At 42.7% G+C, this 27,945-nt stretch overlaps 3 protein-coding genes across 3 annotated transcripts; 1 reads left to right on the forward strand and 2 right to left on the reverse strand.

Moving 5' to 3' along the window:
• Positions 1 to 532: 532 nt before the first annotated feature.
• On the reverse strand, positions 533 to 15,546 carry LOC130563260 (uncharacterized). The gene is made up of 15 exons (XM_057348697.1): positions 15,401 to 15,546; positions 15,062 to 15,213; positions 13,920 to 14,107; positions 13,731 to 13,835; positions 13,545 to 13,659; positions 13,280 to 13,421; positions 6,849 to 6,978; positions 6,582 to 6,737; positions 6,452 to 6,489; positions 6,321 to 6,350; positions 5,803 to 5,975; positions 2,440 to 2,861; positions 2,129 to 2,228; positions 1,774 to 2,023; positions 533 to 1,036 (listed from the first exon to the last, which is right to left on the reverse strand). The coding sequence occupies exons 2-15, from the start codon at positions 15,203 to 15,205 to the stop codon at positions 972 to 974; spliced, it is 2,058 nt and encodes a 685-aa protein (XP_057204680.1). The 5' UTR covers positions 15,206 to 15,213; positions 15,401 to 15,546; the 3' UTR covers positions 533 to 971.
• A 466-nt stretch (positions 15,547 to 16,012) lies between these two features.
• Positions 16,013 to 22,845, reverse strand: taldo1 (transaldolase 1). Its single transcript, XM_057348570.1, has 8 exons — positions 22,632 to 22,845; positions 19,094 to 19,217; positions 18,882 to 18,989; positions 18,401 to 18,532; positions 18,102 to 18,277; positions 17,638 to 17,835; positions 17,411 to 17,556; positions 16,013 to 16,418 (listed from the first exon to the last, which is right to left on the reverse strand). The coding sequence occupies exons 1-8, from the start codon at positions 22,726 to 22,728 to the stop codon at positions 16,386 to 16,388; spliced, it is 1,014 nt and encodes a 337-aa protein (XP_057204553.1). The 5' UTR covers positions 22,729 to 22,845; the 3' UTR covers positions 16,013 to 16,385.
• A 23-nt stretch (positions 22,846 to 22,868) lies between these two features.
• LOC130563141 (zinc finger protein 414-like) lies at positions 22,869 to 26,974 on the forward strand. The gene is made up of 3 exons (XM_057348571.1): positions 22,869 to 23,003; positions 23,276 to 23,444; positions 25,062 to 26,974. The coding sequence occupies exons 1-3, from the start codon at positions 22,869 to 22,871 to the stop codon at positions 25,484 to 25,486; spliced, it is 729 nt and encodes a 242-aa protein (XP_057204554.1). The 3' UTR covers positions 25,487 to 26,974.
• The last annotated feature ends 971 nt before the right edge of the window (positions 26,975 to 27,945 follow it).

Consider the following 27,945-nt stretch of genomic DNA (forward strand, 5'->3'; position numbering starts at 1 on the left):
TGAGGTGGCTGCCAGCCTTTTTACTGCTGATTTATCGTTTATTTATTTTGATTAAAGTTTGTGATTGTTCGCCGGTTCCCGCCTCCTTCCTTCCCTTTTATTGAGCTTATTACAAGGAGTTTTTCTCTTCGTGGAGGTGGAAGGTTTATGATCACCATCCACATGACCAGATGACTTTACTGGAGGCAATGAATGCGGGGTGTGGAGGCATTTCTCCTTAAGACTGCCAGGGTTGGATTAGACATTCCAGACAATATTTTCCATGATGCATGACCAGAGAAGACATCAGATGTTGATGTTGAATCCCACTATATTTATGTATGAAATACGCACAGCGTTTAGAAGCCATTACATGGATAAAAAGAAATTCTCCACATTTTAAAGTGCAACTCCGTCCCTCTTGAGATTTACTTTTTGGTCCCCCCCATTTTTAAGTGCTATGATGACAGTATAACAGAACGCTGCAGCATAGAGATAGTCTGCAAAATCAAGGTAATAGTCAATTGAATGAACACATGAAAGTATTTTCGCCATACAATATGTACTTTAATGAAATAAATTAATTTGAGAATAAAATCGTAATAGTGATTAAAAACAACTACAAAAAGACAGATATCATTAAGACATTTGGTAGCACTAAAATTAGCTTGTATTTGTTAACATTAGTTAATGCATTAACAAACTAAGATTAATAAATGCTGTAGAAGTAATGTTTATTGTTTATGTTAATCTCAGCACCTGTAAACATTTGTTAATGCACAGTGAACAATTGTATTGACATTGAAGATTATTAGATGCTTTAAAAATCTATATCGCTCATTGTTAGTTCATGTTAGCTATTCAATGCATTTACTAATGCTTATACTTATTATAACCTTATTGTTAAGTGTTACCATATATTTGACAGGACAAGGGAAATTAAAAGATGATTTTGTCAGTCCGTGGTGAAGAAGAGGTCATGAGGGAACCCATTATGATAGCATGAGCACAGTCAACAGGGTCACAGCAGTTACCCAGAGCACACGTTCACACGGATCTATAACAGAAGAGAGTCACTTTAAAATGTAACATTTCACGAAACGTTCACTGTACTGATGTTGGCAAGCAGTGTTGGGCAAGTTACTCTGAAAAAGTAATTAATTACCAGTTACGAATTACATATATACACTATATAATAGTGTAACTAGGGTAGCACTTTATTTTACAGTCCTGTTTCCCATGTACATACTGTGTACTTATTACTGTAAATATCATAACTGGGCGATAACTAGGTACTAACCCTGAACCTACCCCTACCCCTAAACCTAAACTTATATCATGTATACCACCTTATACTACCCAGTACTTTCTTAGGTAAGTACACTGTAACTACACGATAAGTACACATACTGTAAAATAAAGTGTAAATTACTCTCTCCAAAAAGTATTTAATTATTTATTACTAATTGACTTTCTATAAAAAACCTTCCTATAAAACCTTGATTATTTAAGTGATTCAAGGATCATCGGCTCTTTTAATTTATTCAAATAAATAATATAAACTACATAAAGTAGTATTATTAACTTACCAAAGTATTACAAATGTGAGATGTAATTAAAACATCATCTTACTTTAAAACATTTTAAAGTTAGACTTTTGAATTTTGATGTCAATTCCACTATTGCACACACACATATTGCACACAGTATTTAGTTTATTTACATCAGAAGTAACTGTAATTAAATTACTAAGTAACTAGTTACACCCAACACTGTTGGCAAGTATACACTTACTGCAAGACAGCAAGGTCGCGGTGGTTTGGCTGGTGGCAGGCAGATTGACAGGTTTAATGGTTTGGGTTGGTTTAGCTGTGCTGGTTTGTGTGGCTTGCTTTACGATGGAAACCGGCCCTGAGCGTACTCTATAAGTGCTGGTTAGAATACTATCTACTAGCGTCCGCTCGGATGATTTTGTACATCGGTCTGCACATCTCTGCGTTTGTTTGGTGGTCACACAAAGATGCACTTCACACTCAACATACATCTAGAAAGACAAACGTATCGAGTTTAAACACAGCAATGCAAAACTGATCAAGAATTCACCTGAATACAAAATGTACAGCTTGAAGTTCACAGTAGGAACACATACCGTGTCTCCTTTAATTTCCATAGAATTAAGATATAAGCGGTAAATTCGAACAGTTGACGTTGACGTCAGGACCTCTAAAGTACCATTTCCAGCTACACACCTGAAACACAGACAGGTGGACAAAGAGGAAGGAACATGAAGCGGGTTGATTTACTTGGTGGAAAATGTATTTACCAATTTCACACATGCATCACATTTTAATGCCCTTCAGTACACAGTTCATAAAAAGAAAACTAGAAAGCTAATTCTTAAATAAGCTCTTTGACATTGTGCTCCCTTACAAAAAATATGATGTTGATGTTGACACTAACTTTTGGCTGAAGAGAGGCCGTGTGTGAAGAAAGTCACTTGTCTCTGATTCCACACAGCGGCCCACCATGAGCTCCGCACGGGCCAATGAACAGTTAGAAAACACGTGCAGGTCCAACATGTCCAGCTGGCCGGAGCGATGGAGCTCTCGAGGAGTCCGCGCAAACCGTGAACTGCGTAACCGTGCCTGTCGTGTGTCAGCAGCCATTGGGCCTTCACCAGGAATGTGAAACTCCAGCCAGAAAGACACGGCACCGAACGTCTCCACTTCTGACGGTACCACGATTTGAAAGTTTGGACCTTCGGCTTGCTGGCTGGAAATCCGGCAGGCGAGTGGAAGGACAAGACTGGCATCGCGGGTGATGGTCGAGTTGGAATTTACGCTGCGTAAAGTGTTGGTGTACAGCAATTCTGACCCCAAGTGCTTTAAACATCAAAGAAGAGATTTCAGAAAACTAAAAAATGGATCATTTTAATGCTGATTTTGTTTAAAAGCAGCTCATGTGAATGTGTGTATTTCACAGTGTAACAAAAAATTTTTCGCCCGACCTTTTTATAGTTCTTATACAATTCTGTGGTGCTAATTATTGTGGTAATATTTATTTTCATTTAGCATCAATGTTTAAGTGTTGATTTAGCTCAAGTAAATTTTGAGCTTATTTCATTAATTACCATATATCTGTATATTGCAAATAAACAAAAACTGTACAAATTAAAAATATATATTTTCCCACTGTCAGAAAATTCTAGAAATGTCTGTAGCACAGGGCAGGTGGGATGAAGCGATGATGGGTGACTATGTCTGGAACTTGGTTTGTGAGGAAAGGATTAGTCATAAAAGACAAAAACCATCAAATGGACACTTCTGGAGTTTCGGACGACTCATTTTTAGTAACTGTTAACTTTTAGTAAATGTTAAACTGTTGTTTTGAGCTCAGTGTTATGCCAGTACCTTGTCATTTCTGTGTAAGAGTAATAATTCCGAAATGTATAAATGTGTGAAAACATTTTTTAATTTAAAGTGGTCATATGGCGCGAATACGTGTTTTTCTGTGTCTTTGGTGTGTTATAAGTGGCCCATGCATGTATTAGACACGTAAAATTGCACAAATTAAAGTGTCGGAACAAAAGAGGCATTCTAACTATTCACGAGTTCACCTGCGCAAATAACCGCAATGTTGTAGGGATAATAATGATAGAGCGTGGGTAAGAAGGTTATGCGTATTTGGCGTGCTGTCCAGGGAGCGGGCTCCAAGCTGGCCGGATCTATCCGAACGCGCAGCACTCTACCCTAGTCAGGGCAAGTGCGCCGAGCTCGGAACCGGCTCGAGCCCAGAGCACACCCCCCAGGGTCCTGCGGGAGAATGAGCTTTGGGAGAGGAGCCGGGGTGGAAGAGGGATGCTAATCTGAAGAGATGAAGCAGGTAAAATGTTTTGTCTATTTATAAGAGAGCTCGCTTAAGCAGATAGGTAGATGCGGTGATTGCTGATGGTAGACCAGCCGTGCTAATTATTTGCTCCGGCTCCTCCCGAACTTTGTTAATTAAACATCATAAAGCGAATGCTCAGGCAGACCTGCCTGAAACGCCTCGTGTAACCACACCCCCACAAATCCACGTCAAGACCGCCCAAATGTATACGGAAGTAAGATGGGCGTACCTGTCAGTACAATTGCTTTGGAACCTGATGTTCCAAATATGGTAAGAGGCGTTACATTTCCGTCACACTTTACATTTCCGTAGTCACATTTGACTACGCACTGGTTAACTGGCCAATCACAGCACACCTCGCTTGTCAGAGCCATGAGCTTTGTCAAAAATCTGCAGGTTTCAGAGAGGCGGGGCAAAGAGGAGATAGAAACATGCACGGTATCTGGAAAATACAGCGCTTATGAATCTTAAATCGTGTATACACATTGCATTACATCTAAAACAAACCATAATATTCATTTTAGCCGTGTCATATCACCCCTTTAAGTACCGTCGATAGTATAAAAAAGTTATGTTTTTCGTATTCAGCGAAACAACTTTTTGAACCATTTGTCTTACTTTGTCTTGTATATATTCGTTTTATTGTACTGATGTTTAATCTTATGTTACGCCTAAATTGTCTTCATATGTACAAATAAGGGAGTGTCTCAAGGACAATTTATTGGTTTTCACTGAATAAAGTTGTGGTGTGTTTTGTCTATGAAATAATCCTGTGTGTTTGAAGAAAGAAAGGCTCGTACCCAGTGGCATTGCTAGGCCCTTTTTAGGGGAGCTAAAGCCCCCCTAAAGTTCTAGCTTAGCCCCCCTAAAATATGGTGAGTAATAATGTAATCTGTACAAGAATTTGAGATCGCTTTATAGTCCCCTTGAAAACTCTTATTATGAAAACAGCATTAGGCTGCGTTATTTAGCGCATTCTTCAGTTCACAGCAGCACATTGGAGTGAACGTCATAAGCAGAGTAACGTTACGAGGCGTGTACATTAACATGACATCTGCATTTTTGCCATTCTTTGTTATAAATGCATTTTATAACATTTTATCGAACATTTTATAACATTTTATCGCTCCCGCATATGATGCGGGAGCGATACAAGACCCTTTCCCATCCACTGTAAAAACGTTTTGTCTGCGTTCACCCCTCGTTAACTAACGTTAGTTGTTTACGTTACCTCCAGCGAAATGAAAGCATCACTTCACACCAATGACGGCATACTTTAGAACACGATCATGATGATATTGTAGCGCACAGAAATGTGTCATTCATGATGATGTGCTGGTTGATTTTTCTGCACCTAAGTTATAGAGAGTTGACGGTAGTTTTGACAGCCCCGGAAAGACGATGGGCAGATAGAGTTACGTTACTGTAGTTCGGTCTGGTGCGGCTGTGTGTGTTATTCAATGTTCCGAGTTCCGAGGAAACAAAGGTGTACCTAGAAGCTTTTTGTCGTTTTTCAGACGCTTCAGTATTTTTATTATTAATTTAAAACATATTGTGGATGTAACAGATTAACACGCAGTCATGCACAGGAGTGACAGCGCTCGTGCCAATCAGAATGAATGGCAGGGAAACATATCAAGTTATTCCTACTAAATAATGATTCAGCAGTTGATTGTGACATTTATTATATGGATTTGTGGCTGTTGTTGTCACTTATAAATGTTGCAGATTGACCGATTAATGTGATATTCATTTGAATAACAACTTGTCTTTATGCTTTTCTGAATATTCTTTCTTAATTATTTATTTTAATGTGTATGTGGTGCTTAGAGTGTGGTTATATATATATATATATATATATATATATATATTTATATCCTCATTGGAGGCTGAGCCCCCCTAATATTGAAAACCTAGAATCGCCCCTGCTCGTACCACTGTTTTGGTGCCACAGCCCGTCAGAGAGAAGGTTGTTGTCACGTGTGTGCTGTTGTATAACACTGGACAGGTCGGGTCATTTAACTGCAAGCCGGAGAGATGAAGATCCTCCAGGAAAGAGATGGGCAGCAATAGAGACATTTGCAGTTTCCGTTCATTACATTTCAATTCTGAGAGGCAAAAACATGAAAAGACTGTGAATGGACACTTATGCGAAACTTTGTCTTTGACATCGACCTCATTTCCCACATGGGAAAGCCACCCACTATTTGGCCCAACAGTGTCCACTTGGATTTTGATTGGCAAACATTCAAGTCAATACATTTTTAAACTGGATAAAGTGTTTTAAGTTTTAACAAATTGAATATAAAATTGTGTTCAAGTAAAAGTTAGTAAAATGTTCACAATGCAAGAAATTGCAAAGGTTCAAAATTTAGGTTTGGGGTTTAGATCATAATACTAGCCAGAATGTTTAAGCCATAGCAATGCAGTGTAGCCTTAAAAACATTCATTACCTGTTCCTGGGGGCAAAGAGTCCGTTTGTGCTAAAAGACAAGAACCAACCAAAACAATAAAGATCATTAGCATATGACCTCCCATTCTTAGTTTTTAACATACAAACAGAAAACAATTAATACAATCTTACTTTGTTGGAGCCATATACACCTGATCTCAGACTGCAGGCTGTGAATTAACAGTGAAGCATTTAATCTGAACCATCAAGCTCAGTTTGTCATCTATTGTATTCATGTTCACCCAGACACGCTATCAGTTACCTCTTGGTGTTTGCAACAAAACAAACGGAGAGAAGATGTGCAGACGGATCAGGACCTCTGACCCAGGACAGTGTTGTGGATGTTTGGGACTTCATGGTTGTTGTCAAGGGTGATACAAAAAGGCCTGGAGGACCAATCACTGACATTTCTGTCACTCTGTAGTGAAAAAAGAATATCTGCTGATGTGCATGACTAGGCTGCCTAAAATAGATCATGTTTGCACTGTAAAACACACAATGGCTAAACAGCAGTGTAGTATGGTCTTACTCTTGTACTCCTGAGTAAACTGTGATGTTGACATGGATCTCCTGAAAGGGCAGCACATGCACTAGAGAGCCGCCGGCTGGGCTCACACCTCTGAACTCTGGCACTGCTGGGCAGCCCACTTCATTCTCAACTGCAAACACACGCACACACGCACACACACACACACACACACACACAAGTTACTGTATATTCTAGAGAATATATTCATAACAAAAAAAGTGCAGCATACAGTCCAGACAGGGCTTAGTTTAAGCCCGGACTAACCCTTAAGTTATAAATAATTTTTATAAAAATGCCCTAGTAAAAAACATTACTGGTGTGCATCTTGAGACAAAACGTCTTGGTTACGGATGTAACCTCAGTTCCCTGATGGAGGGAACGAGACGTTGTGTCGAGCCGACAGATGGGGTTCGTCCCTGAGAACCAATCGCTTCTGACTTCTTAGAAAAGGCCAATGAATTAGCGAATGAAATTTACATGCCGGACTCCGCCCCCGGATATCCGGGTATAAAAGGGAGACGGCGTGCCTCATTCGTTCACCTTTGTTCTGAGGAGCCTGAGACCTCTCACGACTGCTGCAGTGGGCAGCATGTGTTGTGGCAAGAAGGACACAACGTCTCGTTCCCTCCATCAGGGAACTGAGGTTACATCCGTAACCAAGACGTTCCCTTTCTGTTGGTCTCTCGTCGTTGTGTCGAGCCGACAGATGGGGTTCCTGTGGAAAACTCCACAACACTGTGCCCTGTCACAATCTCTAGTGAAGCAACGGTGACTGGCCTGGACGTGTCAGCCGTGAGCGCTACCGCGAAATTGTAACCTACCAGTGGGTAGGTAGGGCTTCCCAGAGCTTTTCTCTAACAGCGAGAAGCCGCCCGGTACCATAAGGCCACTGGGTAAGCGCTACTTCCTCAAATGGGGGATGCGCTACAGAGACCACTTCCTACCGCAGCGAGGAGTTTAGTGGAGATACCAACATGGTCTCACCGTTAGGGGAGAACTCATGGGAGGAATGTGCGGACTGAAGGAGTTAACCGCAAGGTGGAGGTCCACCTAGGGAAGGTCATGGGTTACCAAGGTGGGAACCAATCATGAGAATACATGAGACGGAACCGCCCTGCTGGGGGGTTACAACGTCCGGTAGCACTAGGTCCGGTTAGAGCTATGTTGTGGATAACTCAGTTGGTACCCGGCCTAAGGGGCAGGGCTGCTCTGCCCAGCCCGCCCGCAGAAGGTGCTTGCTTAGTGATGGATGGAGTGCCTGTTCTTCACCCAGTGGGGGAAGAAGGGAGGCTAGTTTAGTACGCCGACCCCCCTAGAAGAAAGGGGGGGAAGGTACTGTCATAGGCGTACACCCTACCGGTCGCAATGTGCGTACTGGACACAACACGGATGGGGTTGGGTCTTCCTCCCCGGTGGGGAGCGCCTGTAAGTTCACCACCTGGTGTCTAGGGGGAGTGGTGGGAACGTTGGGCACGTAGCCGGGCCGGGGTCTCAGGATAGCGTGAGAATCACCGGGCCCGAGTTCTAGGCAATCTGTGTACACGGAGAATGCTTGTAGGTCTGCTACCCTCTTGAGCGCCATCCGGAGAGCAGTCTTCATCGTGAGGTGAGAAAGAGCGGCATCTCCGAGGGGCTCCAGGACCGCATCAAGGTCGCAAGAGGGTACGGAGCGCGGGTGAGGCGGTAGCCTTCCCGCGCCCCTTAGGAACCAAATGATCAGGTTGTGCTGTCCTAGAGACTTACCAGCAACTGGGTCGTGATGAGCGGCAATAGCAGCTACATACACGTTCAGTGTGGAAGGGGAGAGATTACTCTCGAGTCTCTAGAAGGACAGCACGTTCCCGATCGAGCAACTCTGCGGGTCTTCTCTTCAAGAAGAGCACCAGGATGAGAAGAGGCACCACTTACAGGCGTATAGCCGCCTAGTGGCCAGGGCCCTGGCCTGAGTGATGGTCCCGCAGGGTGTAGGCCACTCAGTATCTCCTCGTCCCGTCCAGGGGCCAGACATGGAGGTTCCAGAGGTCTGGCCTGGGATGCCATAACGTGCCCTTCCCCTGGGAAAGCAGGTCCTTCGTCAGGGGAATCGGCCAGGGGGGGAGCTGTCGTCAAGACCATTAGCTCCAAGAACCAAGTCCGGTTGGGCCAGTATGGCACAACTAATACACTTGATGCTCCTCTTCCCTGACCTTGCACAGGGTCTGTGCAATGAGGCTCACTGGGGGGAAGGCATACTTCCGCCTGTCCCATGGCCAGCTGTGCGCTAGAGCATCCGTGCCGAGGGGGGCCTCGGACGGGAGTACCAAAGCGGGCAATGTGTGGTGTCCAGGGAGGCGAACAGGTCTACCTGAGCCTGCCCGAACTGTACCCAATGAGCTGGACTGCGCGGGGGTGGAGTCGCCACTCTCCTCGAGGCGTCAACTGACGAGAGAGCGCATCGGCTGTCTGGTTCAGGTCGCCTGGGATATGTGTGGCTCGCAGGGATCTGCTCACCTGCGGACTCCACAGGAGGAGGCGTCGGGCGAGTCGTGTTAGCTGCCGTGAGCGAACGCCACCCTGGCGGTTGATATATGCTATGGAAGTTGTGCTGTCCAACCGGACCAGCACGTGCTTGTTCTGCACGAGAGGTTGTAGCCCCTTCAGTGCAAGTAGCACATCCAACAACTCTAGGCAGTTGATATGCCTGCGCAGGCGGGGGTCCGTCCATTGCCCCGACACTGCGTGCTCGTTGCACACGGCACCCCAACCCTGCAGGGAGGCGTCTGTCGTCACCACGACGCACCTCGTGACCTGCCCGAGAGGGACCCCCGTCCGTAGAAAGGTCATTGAAGACCAAGGGTTTAGGGTGCGTCGGCAGAGAGGCGTAATCACCATCCGCCTGCTGCCGGTGTGCCACGCTCTCCAGGGAACTAGACTCTGTAGCCAGTGTTGGAGCGGTCTCATGTGCATCAACCCGAGGGGTATCACCAACGCCGAGGATGCCATGTGCCCAGGAGCCTCTGAATTTGTTTCAGGGGGACCGCTGACTGCTTGAAATATTCCAGGCAGTTCAACACTGACTGAGCGCTTTCTGTAGTCAGTCGCGCTGTAATGGAGAGTTGAGTTCCATACCAAGAAAAAGGATGCTCTGCACAGGGGAGAGCTTGCTCTTTTCTCGGTTGACGTGTGGTCCCAATCGATCTAGGTGCCGAAGCACTAGGTCCCTGTGTGTACATAACAGATCTCGTGAGTGTGTCAAATGAGCCAGTCGTCGAGATAGTTTAGTACCCGCACACCTCTCTCCCTGAGGGGAGTGAGGGCGGCTTCCACGATCTTCGTGAAGACTTGTGGGGACAGGGACAGACCGAAAGGGAGGACTCTGTACTAATATGCCCGACCCTCGAAAGTGAACTTTAGGAACGGGCGATGACAAAGGAGAATCGAGACATGAAAGTAAGCGTCCTTCAGGTCGATTGCCATGAACCAATCTTGACATCTGGTAGATGCCAGGATGCGCTTCTGCACGAGCATCCTGAACGGCAGCTTGAGTGGGTGCCTGTTCAGGGTACGCAGATCTAGCAACCCCCCTTTTTGGGGACAATGAAGTACGGGCTGTAAAGCCCGTTGAACATCTCGGCTAGAGGGACGAGCACGATCGCTCCCTTTCCAGAGGGGTGGCGACCTCGGCCCGAAGCACGGGAGCATCCTTGCCTCTGACTGAGGTTTGAGAGGATGCCCCAAAACTTGGGCGGGCGTCTGGGGAGTTGGACCGCGTAGCCGAGACGGATCGTATCCCGTAGCCACTGTGACGGTTTGGGAAGCCTTGTCAGGCTCCCAGGGACCGATCCAGCGATGCTAGGGGTATGTTCTGCTTCATCGACCTCCCGGGGGGTAGTTCTATGGCCGGCAGTGCGGATCCCTCGCCGTGGGGGGGCCCCCGGAGAGGAGATCGGCTTGGCTGTTTTACCTGCCTGGCGATGATGTAGCACAACGCACCATCGATTGAGAGTGCTTAGACTGATGATTATCCTCGACATTGGGTCTCGCCTCAACGTTGAGTTGCTGAACACCGTCGTGTAGAGGGTGAGAGCGGCTGTGATAATACCCAGACGATGACGTAGCACAACGCACGGTTGATTGAGAGTGCTTAGGCTGCTGATTATCCTCGACATTGGGTCTCGCCGTGACGCAACGTCGAGTTGCCGAACACCGTCGTGTAGAGGGTGAGAGCGGCTGTGATAAACACCCAGAGAGAGAGAAAAAATCTTAGAAGTGGGCTATTGGGACGGGGCAGGAACAGTCCCGGATCGACCAACCAGCGATGGAATGGCTGGGGTCGGGCCCGAAGGTATTCTCGCTCTCCCTGGGGTCTTCCCATGAGGGCCACTTCGGCTTCCGCCGTGGCTGCTGACGGGGTGGTGGTCTCCTCTTCGATGTCTTCTTCCGGGGGGCCGCCTGCGTGGGGGGAGCCAAAACCGGAAGGCGTTGAAGAGGACCAGGGCTGCTGGGAAGCAGATTGTGCACGGGATCTCAACGGCCACAGGGCGGCCGAATCGCGGCGGGGGAGGATATGCTTGATATCCTCTGTCTGCTTCTTTACTGTTGAGAACTGCGGCTCGACAGTATCACCAAACAGCCCCCCCTTGAGAGATGAGTGCGTCGAGAAAGCGGACTTTCTCAACATTACTCATCTGTGCAAGGTTCAGCCAGAGGTGTCTCTCCTGGACCACAAGTGTGGACATCGCCCGACCCAGGGCCTGCGCGGTCACCTTGGTTGCCCGTAGAGCGAGGTCGGTGATGGCGCGGAGTTCCTGCATAAGCGCTGGGTCGGTCTTACCCTCGTGGAGCTCTCTCAACGCCTTGGCCTGATGGACCTGCAGGATGGCCATAGCGTGGAGAGAGGGGACAGCCTGGCCCGCAGCAGAGTAAGCTCCCGACACCTAAGATGCCGAAAAACCTACATGCTTTGGACGGGAGTCTAGGTCGAGCCCCTGGGGGACATTGACGTATCCTCTAGCTGCCCCACCATCGAGGGAAGAAAGGGCGATGGAACTAGTTGATGTGTAAGCGCCAAAAGGGGTCGTTCCAGGTCGTACTAAGTTCCTCATGCACTTCCGGGAAAACACGGCACTGGGGGCGAGTGCGGCTTGGAGCCGCTCTCAAACCCGAGGTACCATGTATCCAGCAGCGAGCGTTGGGAGAGGCAGTGCGGTGCACTGCAACCCAATGCCGGCGGCCCGGGAAAGCATGGCTGACATTTCGACGTCCGCTTCTTCCTGGGCTCGACCCCCCGAGGGAGGGAGCTCTGAGGAATCGTCGGAGTCCGATGCCAGTAAGTCACCCTCCGATGCTGCAATGGACATCTCATCATCACGCACCATTTCAGAATACGTGGTTGAGGAACGAGACCGTCTCGTTCGGTGGGACCATCTCATGGGGAACGGTCAGACGAGCAAGACGAGGTGCGAACAGTCCACGAGCCAGTGGTTGACGGATTAGCGCTCACAGTAATCCTCATATCACCCTCGCTGCTCACCGTAGCGGACGGCAGGGCCGTAGCCACTGCTGTCACGGAACGGGAAGCAGATGAGGTGGTGGCTGAGTCCCGTGGGAACACAGCCACCCGTGACGCAACGTCTGAATCGGAAGGGACAGTCCGCTGCACCACGTTGTAGAACTGGCAGTCTTGTAGTTGCTATTCTGTATCGAAGTCTGTTGATCATGAGCGAAGGCTCCGAAGAACAAAAGGTGACTGAATGAGGCACGCCGTCTCCCTTTTATACCCGGATATCTGGGGGCGGAGTCCTGCATGCAAATTTCATTCGCCAATTCATTGGCCTTTTCTAAGAAGTCAGAAGCGATTGGTTCTCAGGGACGAACCCCATCTGTCGGCTCGACACAACGTCGAGAGACCGACAGAAAGAGAACAATGGCGCTGACATCCTAAGATGTTTTAAGGTGAGTTATTTTCAGTTAAGACTGCTCAAACATTCATTTTAGTCTGGGAATAGCCTTAAGCCTTGTCTGTGAAACCGGACATAAATATATTAAACTGAATAATAAAGTGACAAAACACATAATAAAAGCAAACAATTTAACATCAAAAGATATACGTATAAACTATAAAATAACTAATAATCATAAAATGACTGGTCATTTCTACACTTTGGTGTCTTTTTTAAACACATTGGCCTGGGCCGCTACTCAGCAAATCATTACATTCGTTATAATTTCCCAACAATAATTACTGTATATTGCGACTTTTTTCACTTTGTGAAACACAGCGTATGAACTTTCCTATTAAATTTCTCACATATAGTTTAACTAAATTAAAACAGATCATTATTCTTAACATTCCCATTCGTCAACACAATGAAGTCCTGTGAATATCTGGCAAGCTTTTAACAGATATAATTCATTGGTGCATTTGTGAATCTTGTCAAGAAAAGACAAACCAGTTATCGAGAGTTGCAGAGATACGGTGGAGAAAGGCGTTGCCTTCCTCAGAATCGCAGACGAAGGAAAATCTTCCACCATCACCTCCACTGTATACTGACCCGCAGCTGCTCCACCTCCATACAGCAGCGTGCACGTCTCCTTTATCACACGTTTAAAGAAAATGCTTCAATACACATTTAAATACTTAAATACGCACACCTGAAATTTGTGAAATGAATGTCAACATCGAAATCAATTTCAGACAAAGCAAAGATGGCTAACTTTGTTGAGCTGCAAAAATGCACCAAGGTTGGTGTTCCCATACCGACAGCGAACCGCATCCCCATCCAGATCCAGAACATTCACAGGGATTACCTGACGACAACCTGCACGTAACCTGACACAAACACACCTGGAGTTTCAGCAGGTGTCTGTACTGTATGTACGGCAGTGGAAGTGTGTTTTTACCGGACGGGAGGCAGCAGGGCGGCATTTGCAGGACGGTTGATGCTGTTTGTGTCTGATCGGATGGACAGATCGGCTCTTGTGTACAGTGACACATCTTCAGTAGACCTGAAGAGGGGAGACAAGAACACAACATGAGATCTCATCCTATCCACGGCTCATTCGTTTTAGATAGAATCCATCAGCTCTCACCCGAGCTTGATTTTCGAGGTGTAGTTTTGGGGAATGGTTTTCTGCCACTGACGGAGGCACCAGCCGGGTGAAGGTACCAGTCCTTTCAGAGGAGAGGAGGTGACGTGAGGAGTGCAGTCCACTTCATTACACAACTCCTCCAGGGCTGGACAGGGCAGGCTGGACAAAACACTGTAATAAGCTTTGACCTGAAGAACAGAACGCAGATCTGACCAATCACGTTAAAAGACTCACTCCAACGCTTTCTTTGGTTACCTTCATCGAAATGTTTTTTTTCCAGAACTTTTTCAGGTCGAAGGTGCCATTTTCCCATTACAGACTGAATAAAAATATTGCGCATGCAGGGAACAAGAATTCAGGCAGTTATAGAGAAGCCACTTGATGTGGACAAATGCAATGGCATTAAGGTGAATGCATATGAATACATTCAAGCCTCTGTACCACTGAAAATATCAGGCTTTACTATGGACTTTTTCTGCTTTCGCTTTTGAGATCGATCGTATTTGAGCGATCTGTAGATTTTCTTATTTTCTTGTACTACAGTACTGTTCTTATGACAAAAATTGTATATGTGTGTTTTATGATAAGATTCAAATTTCTTTCTATGCAGAAACATTTCGCTACAGAAATTAAAGTACAGCTTCATGTTGTACCAATGTAACAGAAAACTTTTCTAAAAGCAAACTTTTGATTTAAAACCGCCCAAAGACTTTAAGATGACCTCCTTAAAGGGACATTTCACCCAAAAATGAAAATTCTGTAATCATTAACCCACCCTCAAGTTGTTGCAAACCTGTTTAAATTGCCTTGTTCTGCTGAACCCGATGAAAGATATTTTGAAGAACTTTTGGAATTAAACAGTTTTGGGGCACTATCGACCATAGTAAGAAAGGAAACTACTCTGGTAATCAATGATGCCCCAGAACTGTTTAGTTTCGCACACATAATATCGTTTTGTGTTCAACACAACAAAGAGCTTTCTACAGTGTTTAAGCAACTTGAGGGTGAATAAATGATGACAGAATCGTTGTTTTTTTGGCAAACTATCCCTTTAAGGCTAAATTATTTGAACTAGACTTTGACACATTTGAAAGTAGCGAACATGGCAACATAATACTTTTTTACAACAAACATAATCTCACCTTCTGCAATCCGTCCTGAATAAACGGTTCAATATTAACAGCTGCACCAAAGCTGAATCCCTCAGTGATCTGATGACCCAACAGCAGCAGTACACTGAGAAGCACAACCAGAGGCCAGAGATTGACCCTCATCACTCTGCTCATCCCAGGTGCTGATCCACGAAACAACAGATCATTTATAAACACTTTATAAACTTCTTATTAACATTTCCTGGTTTAATTTAACTGTAGGTTTTATGAAGATCCAAACTGAAAATGTGGCTTAGCAACCGCTCTAAGACAGATCTAGTTACCATTTCAAATCCCTCTAGTCTTGTTAAATAAAGAGAAAAAACCTACCCAGCTAAAAGATGACCACTGTCTCTTCGTTTCAGAAAGTTTCTCTTCTGGTGGTATTATATTTTCATTACTTAAATGGTCATGGAATAAATCCAGCGCTCACTTGTAAAGACGTCTTTCTTCCTAACAGTAATGTGAAAGTAAAATGCTGGGAAAGTTGATGCCAAACTGGCTTGACAAGAACTGTAAAGGAATGATCTTGCATTGTTAAAAACCTTGCGTGTCAAGCCGTGTAAATGCCAGAAACAATGAGCACTACACACTCAACAAGGAAAATAAATTACCTTTTTTTTTACCATTTTTAGGGCTAAGCAATGACCTTTTCGATTTAAATAAATAGTCTTATTAAATGACCAAACCTCAAAGAATAAAATACAAACAAACAGACAGACACAATTAGTATATATTATTGCAATCTTTGCCCAGGTCAGCATAAATATTTGATGGTTTAATAAAATTTCTAAAACAATATGACACAAAATGTGCCTATGAAAGCTGCAAATTTGGGAAGACCTAAATTGTATTATTATCGATATGATTGGCTCTCAGTAGGCTTATTAATTGTAGAAAAACACAGACACAGGCTTACAAAAAGCAGAAATTAAACACTGCTAGGGAAAGATTTTTTATTATGGGATACAAGAAAAATAGGTTTTTATCCTCGGAATGTGTGTTTTTAGAGTTTTAAGATAATACTGAAGCACAATAAGGTATTACAAAATAACATCGCCAGTGGATTATAAACTATAGTAAAACTATGTTCAGCGTAAAGCCCTGTGGTCCTACAGTAAAATCACAACATCTGCTGGGAGCACGCCTTACATGACTATATGAAAGGCTCAGATTGTTTGTTAAAATGTGAATGACACACTGAATCGTTTTTTTATGCTTGAACTACAGACTTTTAGTCAGACTTTCAGTGCAGTTAAAACAGCCAATCAGAGTTCAGCATAGGTTTGGTCCTCAAATGCGTCACTGTTCCTCGCTACTGTCCATTCTTCGCATTAAACATCCTTTCCTGAAACAGAAGACAACACTTGATTTGCACAGAACAAGACTTTCAGCATTACAGTCATTAGATTGTTTACGACATCAAAGGCATGTCAATAAAACTAGGCTGTCAATTTAAGATGCTAATTTGGTGCAATTAATTTCGGAGCAAACTAAGCGTTAAATCAATGGTGGGGAGCTTGGATAATTATAGACCAATTGCTCTAGCCAGTGTCTAAGGTCCTGGAAAGAATTTTATTAGATAAACTAAGTTTTTATATTGATACCACAGACAACCAGTTTGGCATTTAAGGCCAAATGTGTGATGATCTATAGGCAGCGCCGCATGTTGTATGCACAAGCTAACATGTTGGTCAGGAAATTCCACTGGTGTTCAGATAAAGTTAAGATAAGCCTGTTTAAAGCATACTGTACTCCTCTGTATACTGCCCCCTTATGGACTAATTTTAAAAAATCTAGCATCCAGAAGCTCCAGATTGCCTATAATGATGGTTTGCTTATACTGCTTAAAAAACCCAGTTGGAGCAGTGCAAGTTAACTATTCTGTAGGGTAGGGGTCAACACATTTCATGCATTGTTGAGAAACTTAATGTATAAATTTATTTGCAGATTGAATGGCTCATGTAACCTCATTATTATGCTGCTGTCAAATCCTGGTCTTAGTGCTGTGCGATACCAGTCAACCATGTGGAAACACTGGTATCATTGCCTTTTTTAATTGTCTTGTAGTTGTCATGTATGTGTTGCTGTTAGTATCTGTATATGTATTTATTGGACCATGAGTCTGGAAATAAAGTTGATGATGATGATGAATGCAACTGTAGCTGTTGGGCTAGTTTTTCCTTGCATTCATTGGCTCAATTCAATCGATTATTCCCTGCAAACGCCAGATTCACTTGAATAATTGCCATGTCACGTCATATTAAGTCAAACTAGTAGTTTATAAATCGATTCATGGCACTAAGGCACACGCTGTTAAATCACAATTTGTTTTTATACCTTGATCATGGTCTCAAGTTTGATGGCGTCGGCTGCAAATTTGCGGATGCCATCCGAGAGTTTCTCCACAGCCATACGGTCTTCATTGTGCAGCCAGCGGAAAGTCTTCTCATCCAGGTGAATCTGCTCCAATTCGCACTCCTTCGCTGGAAGCAAAAACTACAGATGTTAAAATCATCTCCAGCAGATGGACGGTTCAAGAAAGCTGTGAATGTGCCGGAGCTCACCTCCCTCTGGCGTGAGAGAACAGGTCACTGCGCTGTGGTCCTGGCTGAGCTCTCCCAGCAGAACGGGAGAAATAGTGAGCAGATCACAGCCTGCCAGAGCCTTCACTTCCCCTGTGTTCCTGAAGGAGGCGCCCATCACCACTGTGCTGTAGTTAAACTTTTTATAGTAGTTGTAGACCTTAGTCACACTCAACACACCTGAACAAAAACACAGCGCTGTTAAGAGCGACAGCTGGGGTCAAAAGACATAACTCCCTTTACATAGGCCAAATCTGAATATAGAATTGCATTCACTTCACACATACACGCTCAGAATGCCAACTGCTCTAAAAGATCAGATTTATTATTATTATTATTTTATAACAAAACACCATTCGATCCCCTCAAGTTTCCCTTTGGGTTAACTATACTGTACATCATTACACTGAGCCTCTCGTAATTTCTCCATAATGTGGGAACATTACCTGGATCTTCTTGAGGTTCGTAGTTTTTGCGCTCTGTGTTTTCCTTGTACCAGTCCAAGATACGGCCCACAAACGGTGAGATGAGGGTGACATGGGCCTCTGCGCATGCCACCGCCTGAGCGAATGAAAACAGCAGAGTCATGTTGCAATGGATGCCGTGCTTCTCCTCCAACTCCCTGATATAAAAAGCACACAGATCAGCTGACAAGGTCTCGTTTTTACTTGATTAAAAATGAAAATGACACTCAGTTCTCATATTGTGTGCGAGAACTATGAGCAACATAACTGGCCAAACCTACCATCCGGCCTGAATGCCTTCCCATGTGGACGAGAGTTTGATGAGTATGCGCTCTTTACCGATACCCGCTTCCTCATAGAGCGAGATGAGTCTCTGAGCGCGAGACACCATTTCTTCTTTATCATACGACAGCCTGAAAATCACATCTAGTTAAGACACATTTCGCTTGAAGAAAACCTTCCTGAAATACTAAACTAATATTACACCAACCGTTGTACTTTTCACATTTACATTAAAGAGACGGAGTAATCACAAAGCATATTCAGACCATATTCACTGAAGAAAAATTGGTCAGTCTGAACTCTAACCCAACAACTTCACAGGACCTTGGAAGCTGCATTATAGAGATGCACAATGCTGGCTAAAATGACAAAAGCATTGCTCAAGAGCCGGGTGTTTCTACTGTATGACAAACCCTCTACAAATGGAAAAACCTCAGGACTGTTATCAGTTATCTGGGCCTGCGTTTTATCTTCTCTTACCGTGCATCAACCTCAGTGGAGACCCTGCCAGGAATCTTCTTCAGAATTTCTAAACCAAAGGTGACAAACAGCTTGTCCATCGCATTGGTCACCTGCTCTTCCTCTGTCCTAAAATGATCATACACATAACAAATGGATGTACAATGACACACAAATATTAGAAATGTAGGAGTCTACGGAGCACAGCACAATACAGGAGAAACAACCCCTACCCTCCATTGGCCACTCCAAATTTTATGGCCTGCTCCACAAGGTGCTGGTAGGCCGGCATTTTAGCTGCAGCCAAGATGAGAGATGGATTGGTTGTGGCATCCTGGGGTTTGTACTCTTCAATAGCTGCAGATGAGGGAAAACAAGGAAATAATGGAACAGGATATTCTCCTATCATCAGCATTACCTCTAAAGATCTATACCATCTATATGCACAAGCGGTTAATTACTACATATAGGGCTGTCACGATTATTAAATAATCTTCTCATCGCGATTGTTTGGCCTCATCGCTATGGTTTCAGATCATCCCAATTATTGCATATCTCTATAGAACACACTAGGGGGAGCTGTAGTGCGTGCATATTACATATTTTAGTGTATTTATTGTAACTATAGCATTGTAATACTTGTAAAATGTACCACCACAACACAATAAACCTAAAGCATATACCATAAAAATAACCTGCAGTACAATTTAATATTATTTAAGATAATCTCAGTGTGAAAACCAGTCTACCAAAATTTCATTAACATAAAAGTAAAAATTAATTTTAGTCTTGCAAGTAGGGATGTAATGATTCACCGTGAGCCGGTTGAAAATCGGTTATAATAGGTGACGATTCAAATCGGTTGAGGTGTGAACTGAATCGCAATACATTTTTTGAACAGCAGGGGCCGCTATTTTCACTGCAAATCTAAACGTGGACATGCTGATATTTCTTAAATGCAAAAAAATCCAAGAAAAGCTCAGACAGTATTAGTTTGTTTTTATTAAAGAGAGTTTTTCTATTATTAATTTGTTATAAAATTGCAGTTTAGTTTTGTTATTTGAAATAAAACATTATTTTATTATACAAAGAAACGTGAAGCATTTAAGAAATAATGCAAGGGAAGTTGTTCATTTCTAATTTGTTTCAACTCATTTTGTAAAAATAAATCGTGAGTAAATCGTGAATAAATCGCATCGTGAGATCAGAATCGTGACTCGCATCGCATCGTGAGCTGAGTGAATCGTTACATCCCTACTTGCAAGTGAGAAAAAAACAGACTAGAAGCATTTCTATGACCGATAGCATTTTAATGGTGGCTTCAATTCACACCTGATCAATTTACAAGTATTTGGCGGTTGTATTATTGACAGGTAAAAGCGTAAACCTTAAATATATGATAAACCAATATTTTCCGATGTTTTCCAAGAAAAAAAAACATTTTTTATATTCAGAACAATATGGTCGTTTCAAAGCTGAATCAAAAATGTATGAGAATTAAATGTCAAAGCTCTAAAACAGACAATTAATTGTCATAATCGCAATGACTTACTAGACAATTAATCGTCAGACAAATTTCATAACCGTGACAGCCCTAACTACGTAGTGAAATATTTGTGAATTACAATACTTTATATTTGTTCATTGAACACAGTAAATTTAACCACAAATTAGGACTGTATGATATGCAGAAATGCAAGGTATCTTGCTAAATAATGTGATATATGATGTGCAAAGTGATAATGCTTGTAGTTTGTGACATCAATTACAAACTATGTGGAATAATATCATATTTTTAAAAAGTAGAGAAAATGTCAGAAAACAGTTGCTAAAGTTATGACATCTAAGACAGACTGCAATTCCTCGGGTCACTGCGTAAAAATCAATATGGTTTCTCCCCTCACAAAGGTCTATTCAACTGTATTCAATTATTTTAAGCAATTAACGCTTGAAAATGGTTCTTACTTCTACCCTTCTGTTTTTTTTTCTAAATCTAGAACTACAGTAGAATTCCAGTTATTCTCCTTTTTCTAATTTTCCTATGATGAATGAATGAACACACCGAAAGTACAGCAACCAATCCAGTGGATCTTTAGTTTAGTTACTAGACAAGGGACCAGACTGTTCTTGCTCATCATGATGACAATGCGGAAAGCCGCAGCTGAAGTTTTATCCAACATAGTTTCCTTGTCTTAAACAAACATAATGTGAAATCACAGAGCAGCGCTGGACAGTTTCACAAGACGGTCTTAGGTAACTGGAATCTGATGCAAGCTACACCCAAATGATTCATCAAACCTGTCTCAAGTTGATCCAAACTGGACTGCTTGGTCTTGGCCAAATCTAGAAAATCTAAAAAGCCACATCTATGCTTTAATGTACACATTATACACTTCTGTTTAAAGGTTGAGTAAGATTCTGTCCATGACAAAACGTGTTTCAATCAATACGATCAATACGAGACACAGAAAGCAATAGGGACATTGAGCAGCTTTTTGTGATGAAATATGGCACTGTGACTGCCACAAAACAAGTGATTGTAACACTTCACAGTCAGGTTTCATTCTTTAACAATAACAATTAAAGTCAGAGTAAAGTGACATTAAAATATGTGTTCGGAGTTTGTTACACAGCAGAAAAGTGTGTTATTAACCATCCAGCCACATTTGAATGCAGAAAAAAAAACATTCAAGTAAATAAAATAAGTTATCAAAATCTTGGAAAAATAAGCAGGACTCTCTGCTCTCAAACGCTGGGGGCGTGTCCGCTGTTGGGGCTGAACTCCACAATTCAGAACTACATACTTCCGAGTCTTTGTAATGGGTTTCAGCAATACATTTCTAACATCTATAATGTGTTTAGAAACAATTCTCACAATTCTCTTTACCCGGACTTTAACAATATGTCGATAGCGTTTATGAATATTAAGTTCAACCTTTGCTAATACATATAATGAAAATGTTTACCATGGGCAGGCAGGGCATGGTACAGCTAATGTGTAAAAAAAGAAAAAGCTTAGCCTTTTACTCTAAGCATTGTTAAATGGTGTGGATTTCAAACAGTATCAAGGTCGTTTGACTAATTTAACAAGATCCTTAACTGCTACTTGCAAATTAATAAATATGTCATGCACACATTAATATTAAACACAACTCCATCAGATCACTAACGCCCACTTTCTCATGTTTGCCGTTTGGCCAATCAGATATGCGTACTGAACGAACGTCACGAATTAGATATAACTGGATCACTGACACTGAATGATTTGGAAATTCGCTTCCGGGTCTCGGCGCGGTAACGTTACATTTAACGCGAATAACAAAACCGTTCGCTAAAAGTAATTCATACATGAATATGATCAATGTATAAACAGCGCCTTAAACGGGCATCCCGGCTCATTTGATGATTCATTAAACCGATTACCGATGTCACAAGTTTTACTCTGCAGTGGTCAGCATGACACATAATTATCGCGCATTCGTGCACGGTTAAGTTTTACAAATCACTATTAGACGATAGCATGTTCACTTAGTTCCGAATCTAACTTACACACAAGTGTGAAACGCTTCTTCACTGCAGAATTACGAAAGTTAGCAGTTCCTCATGGCGGGTTAACTTTTTAACCATCAATAATTAACAAGTATCAACCCTTTTCGAGCTGAATAATAATCAATAAAACAACGCAGACACGTGCATACTCGTAAACAACACCTTCAGTGTGCACTGAACGTCGCAACCGAATACGTTTTGCGAAGTTTGAGCAACACTTGCCGTTAAAATCGCCCGTATCTACGACGACCACTGTGTATTTCTTAAGCTGCTCCAGCGCAGACTCCATCTTCCGCCGTTTATCCGGTGAAACAGACATGATGACCGAGAAAACAGAGAGCTTTTATACGAGCCCACAAGCACTGTCAGTCAGTCAGAATGTGAGAGAGAGAGAGGAGTTGACAGTCGAGAGCAGGAGATTTTCAACGCATGCGCTGACTCATTGGCAGCGGTAACAATATGGAAGGTTGCTCGCTGCAGACCCAAGGGGGTGGAGCAAAGCTCCAGCTCCCCCTCGCGGGACCTAGTGGGCGCGGCTTGAGCTACCCTAGCGCATGTTCAGTCAATCGGAATTTACACAATTTGCATCGCACGGTAAGAAAAGCGTACATTAAAGATAAACTTAACATTGAGACATGTTTACATTTTTTTCCATAGATCTATTGCTGTCTCGACATTGGTAATTATTTCTCACTCTCTAACATATTAATCGGGAGTAGGTTAACTTTAGCGTTAAAGCGTCATCCCATCCCCAATGCTACATTTAGCATGTGTAACGTTAGTGTGTGTGTGTGTGTGTGTGTGTGTGTTTTGAAGCATAGTTTTTATTTATTTATTGATTTTAAATGTTTTTTTAACCTGCACAGATGCATCAGACAGTACTTCTTCGAGGACAGGATCCCCTGCTGTCTATTGAGAGATGCACAGTGTGCTGCATAAAATACCACTGTGCCTACTGTAAACTGGGGTTTAACCATTTACACGAGCTCCAAAATCATGTAACTAATCACATGCAAAATGCAGTTCAACAAGAAGGTGTGTGAAGGATTTAATTATACTACCTTTCTGCTTTTGCTTGTTATATCATTTCTTTCTGGAATTTAAAACTAAAAACATTGATTATTTAACATTTCCTTGTGTTTTGAAACTTTTGAGAAGTCGGAATCTCAAGGGTTCAAATACTTGCTGTTGTTATAGACTATGCATTACAGTACATTACATTACATTAGTTTAAATCATTTTACTATTGAAATACCCTAGACTCTTTTAGCTTATGTTGTGCTTTTAAGCAAGGCATTTCACCACAAAACCTCTCCCTAGTCCAGGGGTCGGCAACCTTTGCGACCAAAGGAGACATTTTGGGCCCTCTCCCACCAAATAAAATTTGTCTGGAGTTGCAAAATATATGTAACCTTTAAATTACTATAACAGGGATTGTTATTCGTGTAAGGTAGTAGTTACCCAGTTGCACCACTCGGTGGCAATAAAGTGCGGTTTTTATTGTATTTAGATGTTGGCAATTTATACATTTTTGTCCCTGGCAAGAAGTGGGAGTGTTGCAATAGGAGAGTAGCATCCCGGTGTTGCACGCGTTGCTTTGGTTAGACTTCAGTTTTTTTCTGTGAATTTTGTTTTGGCAGCGTTTGATGAACAGCCACAAGAGACGACCGTCTACTCTCCGCATACGGACATCATGCATAAACATTATGAGAAGAGCGCTAGCTAGACAGGAATTTAACTATGCCGGCTAAAGACCTAAAAGTTTGGTTTAAAGACGAAAAACGCACCAAGCAGAATGTTTTCTCACCATTCCATTTCTAACACAAACACACGCATACAGTGTTCGGCGCTGTCTCACATATGTCAAAGTAGAAATAACCCTGATAGCACACATACATCTGGTTTACGTCTATTTGACGTCTGCATTTACATCTGCAAGACATCTACAATACATTGTTTGCTCATCTGCAATACGTTTCGGAGATGTCTGCTGTCAGACGTCATATAGACATCTAGAAGATGTCTGTAAGATGTTTATGATTTAGAATGGATGTACAACAGCTCTTTCTAAGATGTTTAGCAGATGCTTTTAAGCAGCAGATCTCCAGATCTTTAGCAGACGTATTACAGACTTTCAGACGTCTCCGAGACGTATTGCAGATGAGCAAACTATGTATTTAAGATGTCTTGCAGATGTAAATGCAGATGTCAAATAGACGTAAACCAGATGGATTGTGCTATCTGGGAAAACGGTTGCTCTCTGTATGTTTTTCTGTTATCTCCGGTCATGCTCATATGTACATTGCATGCACTTATTTCGTATATTCGAATGAAATTTCTGAAAAAGCAAATACATTTAAATTTGTAAGCTTTTTCAGATATTTCTTGAAGAAATCAGGACCAAAGTGGACAAAATAGACGGATTACAGCAGCAGGTGTAAATGGGTATGTGCCTCTTTCGTCCACTTGTGATCCGATCGACCAAAACGCATCTTAATACCAGGCATAAACAGGGCCTTATAAAGACTACAATGACCCGCAGCAGGGGGGAAGAAGAGCCACGGGTTGCCGACCTCTGCCCTAGTCAATGCACTATAAACATTGCTGTTGTAAACAAGACAATTGTGCTAATTTATTCTTTTTACATTTTAGATTTTACCATCATCAAGTGTGGTCTAAACTGCAGACCATCACCACATTTTCACTGCTGCTATTGCACTTCAACAGTAATCAGACGGGATGGTATTATTAAACATTTTAAAACCTGTAAAAACACAGCATCCGGACAGCCGCCATTGCCAGCAGCACCCCCAGCATCAGCAGCACCACCTCCATCCCCAGCATCAGCAGCACCACCTCCATCCTCAGCATCAGCAGCACCACCTCCATCCCCAGCAGCACCACCTCTATCCCCAGCATCAGCAGCACCACCTCCAAAAAGATTATGTGTCCGGCAACAAATCAGGGTGACTTGCACACACTGTGGAATTCAAATAAACCAAAGGAACTTGCTGGTTCATATTAACAGAAGACACAGGCAAAGGGTAACTGACATTACAGCAAAACAACACCTGTAATGTAAATGCAATAAAGGCAAAAATGACATCTGCATTCACTCTATTAACATGTGTTTGGAGTTTATACTAACACAAATGAATGTCTGTGTTCTTATGAAAACCATCTTGTTTTATCCTCTATTTATTTTTAAATGAACTAGCTACAAAGTTGTACAGTATTTTTTACAGGTGTGAGGAGTGATGGAACAATACTTATGTGATTTCATGAACTGAACTGTGTCATGCATTATTAAATGTATAGCAGATCTGTTTGAGATCAAACTTTTTTCAGCCATCTATGATTTTCAGTATTGTATCCACCTTATTTTTGAACCCGGAAGTAAACGATGTGACGTACTTCCTTTTTTGTGTTGAGACTTCCTTATTATTAGCCGGTGGAAAACAATGTAAGTGTGTCGCCGCAGGAGCACACTCAAAACACTTTTAAAACCGCTCTGGTAAACAAAAAAAACACCCGCGATGTATTACACAGTGGGAGGATGAAGTGGCCTGATATATCATATAAGGATTTATTCAATTACTTTGTACTTTCTCTCGGAGTTGACGGGTCTTCGCTGCGCAACCATAAAAGCACAGATGTACCAGTAATGTTACATGCACAGTCAGTCGAAATTTGTACATGACCTAGACCACCAATTCGTGTTTTTAAAAGCAGACGTGAATACCAGTCAAAGTGGAGCAAACATTCCTGGATACTTACAACTAATAACGGAAGAATGGAAACGGCTGATTGATCTTGGTTCGCAGGTCTCCACCGAGCTGCAGCATCCATCACAACTTTCTAAAACAACTCAAAACACACAAATAACTGTCTGTTTTATGTCTATTAAATAAAGACAACATTTCATGTTGTTCATTCTCTCCCTTGCTTGCTTCAGCTTTAATCCTCCTAGTAACATGGCCTGGTAAAGGTTAGCAGTAGCCTACTGTTTAGCGTGCTAACAAAATGTTAAATGTGCTGTTGATAAAAGTGTCTGCCAAATGAATGAAAATGTGTAGTATCGTGGAGTATCCTCTAGGTGTCACTAGTGATTGTTAATGGGGGGTTATGATATTATAAGGTTGTTGAAGAAGATGTGCCATGTGCGATGCATGCAGGTCTTGTCTGTTACTCCTTACTGAAGTAAAAGGTACTTTCAACATATCATGTAGTAGTCTGTTGATTCCATGAAAGATACTACATTTTTGGCGACGAGGATAAAGCTGTAAACCTAGGATTATAAAGGATTTACGTCGACTTCAAAGGTAGAAACCATGGCTACAGGAACTATTGGCTCACTAGCAACGTTTGATGTAAAGGTTCAAACATGGGAGGAGTATACTGAAATACTGGAGCAATTTTTCATGGCTAATGAAATCGACGACGAGGGTAAGCAAAGAGCTATTCTCATAAGTGTTGTGGGAGCACAAACTTAGTGTGATGCGAAATATTCTCAGCCCTACGAAACCAAGTGAAAGGTCTTATCAGCAACTGGTAACGATGCTAAAGGATCATTTCAATCCTCAACCGAGTGAGATTGTACAGAGATTTAAATTTGATTTGAGAACGAAGAAGCCAACAGAGACTATGACAGAGTATGTAGCAGAGTTGCGTTGCTTAGCGCAGGATTGTAATTATGGAGCAACTTTAAACCAAATGTTAAGGGATCGTCTTGTTTGTGGCATTGATGATGATCGGATACAAAGACGTTTGCTTTCAGAAACCAATCTGACATTTGAGACTGCTCTTAAAATTGCAGTGGCCGCGGAAACTACAAGCAAAAATGTGCTCGATTTAAAGTATAAAACCAGTGAACAAGTCTGCAACAGTGTTACGTTTCACGGGAAGAAATTTGATCAACGACAGAAAAGTAACACAGATGAAGATAAAGACATTAGGGAATGTTACAGATGTGGTGGAAGAAATCACAAAGCCAACGAATGCCGATTTAAGAAAGACAAGTGTTACGGGTGCGGAAAGATTGGACATCTTGCAAAAGCCTGTCGCAACAAAGGCAAACAGGGTGGAGATGCTGTGTTTGAAAAACGAGGAAAGGGAATACGTCCACATCGAGCATTCAGAGTGAGTGAAACTACTGAGAGTGAGGAATCAGATGAAACCTTCACTTTAGCATGTGTAAAGACTGATGAATTGAAGAAAGTGAAACCTTTTACTGTCGAGTTTCATGCAGATGGAAAGCTTGTAAAGTTTGAGATTGACACAGGAAGCAGTGTTAGCTTGATGACTGAGGAAAAGTCCAAGGTCATCTGGAAAGACACAGTATCACCAAAAGTGAAAACTACAAAAGTCAAATTGAAAACTTATACAGGTGAACCTCTAGAAGTCGTAGGAGTGACTGATGTTCAAGTGAAGTATCAACAACAGGAGAAGAAAATGCCCCTGGTGGTAGTAAAAGGATCAGGACCATGTTTGCTAGGTAGAGAGTGGCTTGAAGGACTACGACTACAGTGGAGTGAGA

Source organism: Triplophysa rosa, linkage group LG12 (assembly GCF_024868665.1).
Source record: "Triplophysa rosa linkage group LG12, Trosa_1v2, whole genome shotgun sequence".
In the NCBI taxonomy this organism is placed as follows: Eukaryota; Metazoa; Chordata; class Actinopteri; order Cypriniformes; family Nemacheilidae; genus Triplophysa; species Triplophysa rosa.

What these genes read in the sequence shown, in the direction of transcription:
- LOC130563141 (XM_057348571.1), top strand. Translation starts at nt 22,869, where the DNA reads ATGGAAGGTTGCTCGCTGCAGACCCAAGGGGGTGGAGCAAAGCTCCAG. An exon ending in TACACAATTTGCATCGCACG is followed by an intron (nt 23,004 to 23,275) that starts GTAAGAAAAGCG and finishes TAACCTGCACAG; the next exon opens with ATGCATCAGACAGTACTTCT. An exon ending in AAATGCAGTTCAACAAGAAG is followed by an intron (nt 23,445 to 25,061) that starts GTGTGTGAAGGA and finishes TTTACATTTTAG; the next exon opens with ATTTTACCATCATCAAGTGT.
- LOC130563260 (XM_057348697.1), bottom strand. Translation starts at nt 15,205, where the DNA reads ATGAGCAGAGTGATGAGGGTCAATCTCTGGCCTCTGGTTGTGCTTCTC. An exon ending in CATTTTTGCAGCTCAACAAA is followed by an intron (nt 13,422 to 13,544) that starts GTTAGCCATCTT and finishes CGTGTGATAAAG; the next exon opens with GAGACGTGCACGCTGCTGTA. An exon ending in CGGCCTCTCTTCAGCCAAAA is followed by an intron (nt 2,229 to 2,439) that starts GTTAGTGTCAAC and finishes TCTGTGTTTCAG; the next exon opens with GTGTGTAGCTGGAAATGGTA.
- taldo1 (XM_057348570.1), bottom strand. Translation starts at nt 22,728, where the DNA reads ATGTCTGTTTCACCGGATAAACGGCGGAAGATGGAGTCTGCGCTGGAG. An exon ending in TTTGGAGTGGCCAATGGAGG is followed by an intron (nt 18,990 to 19,093) that starts GTAGGGGTTGTT and finishes TGATCATTTTAG; the next exon opens with GACAGAGGAAGAGCAGGTGA. An exon ending in CGAACCTCAAGAAGATCCAG is followed by an intron (nt 17,836 to 18,101) that starts GTAATGTTCCCA and finishes GTTTTTGTTCAG; the next exon opens with GTGTGTTGAGTGTGACTAAG.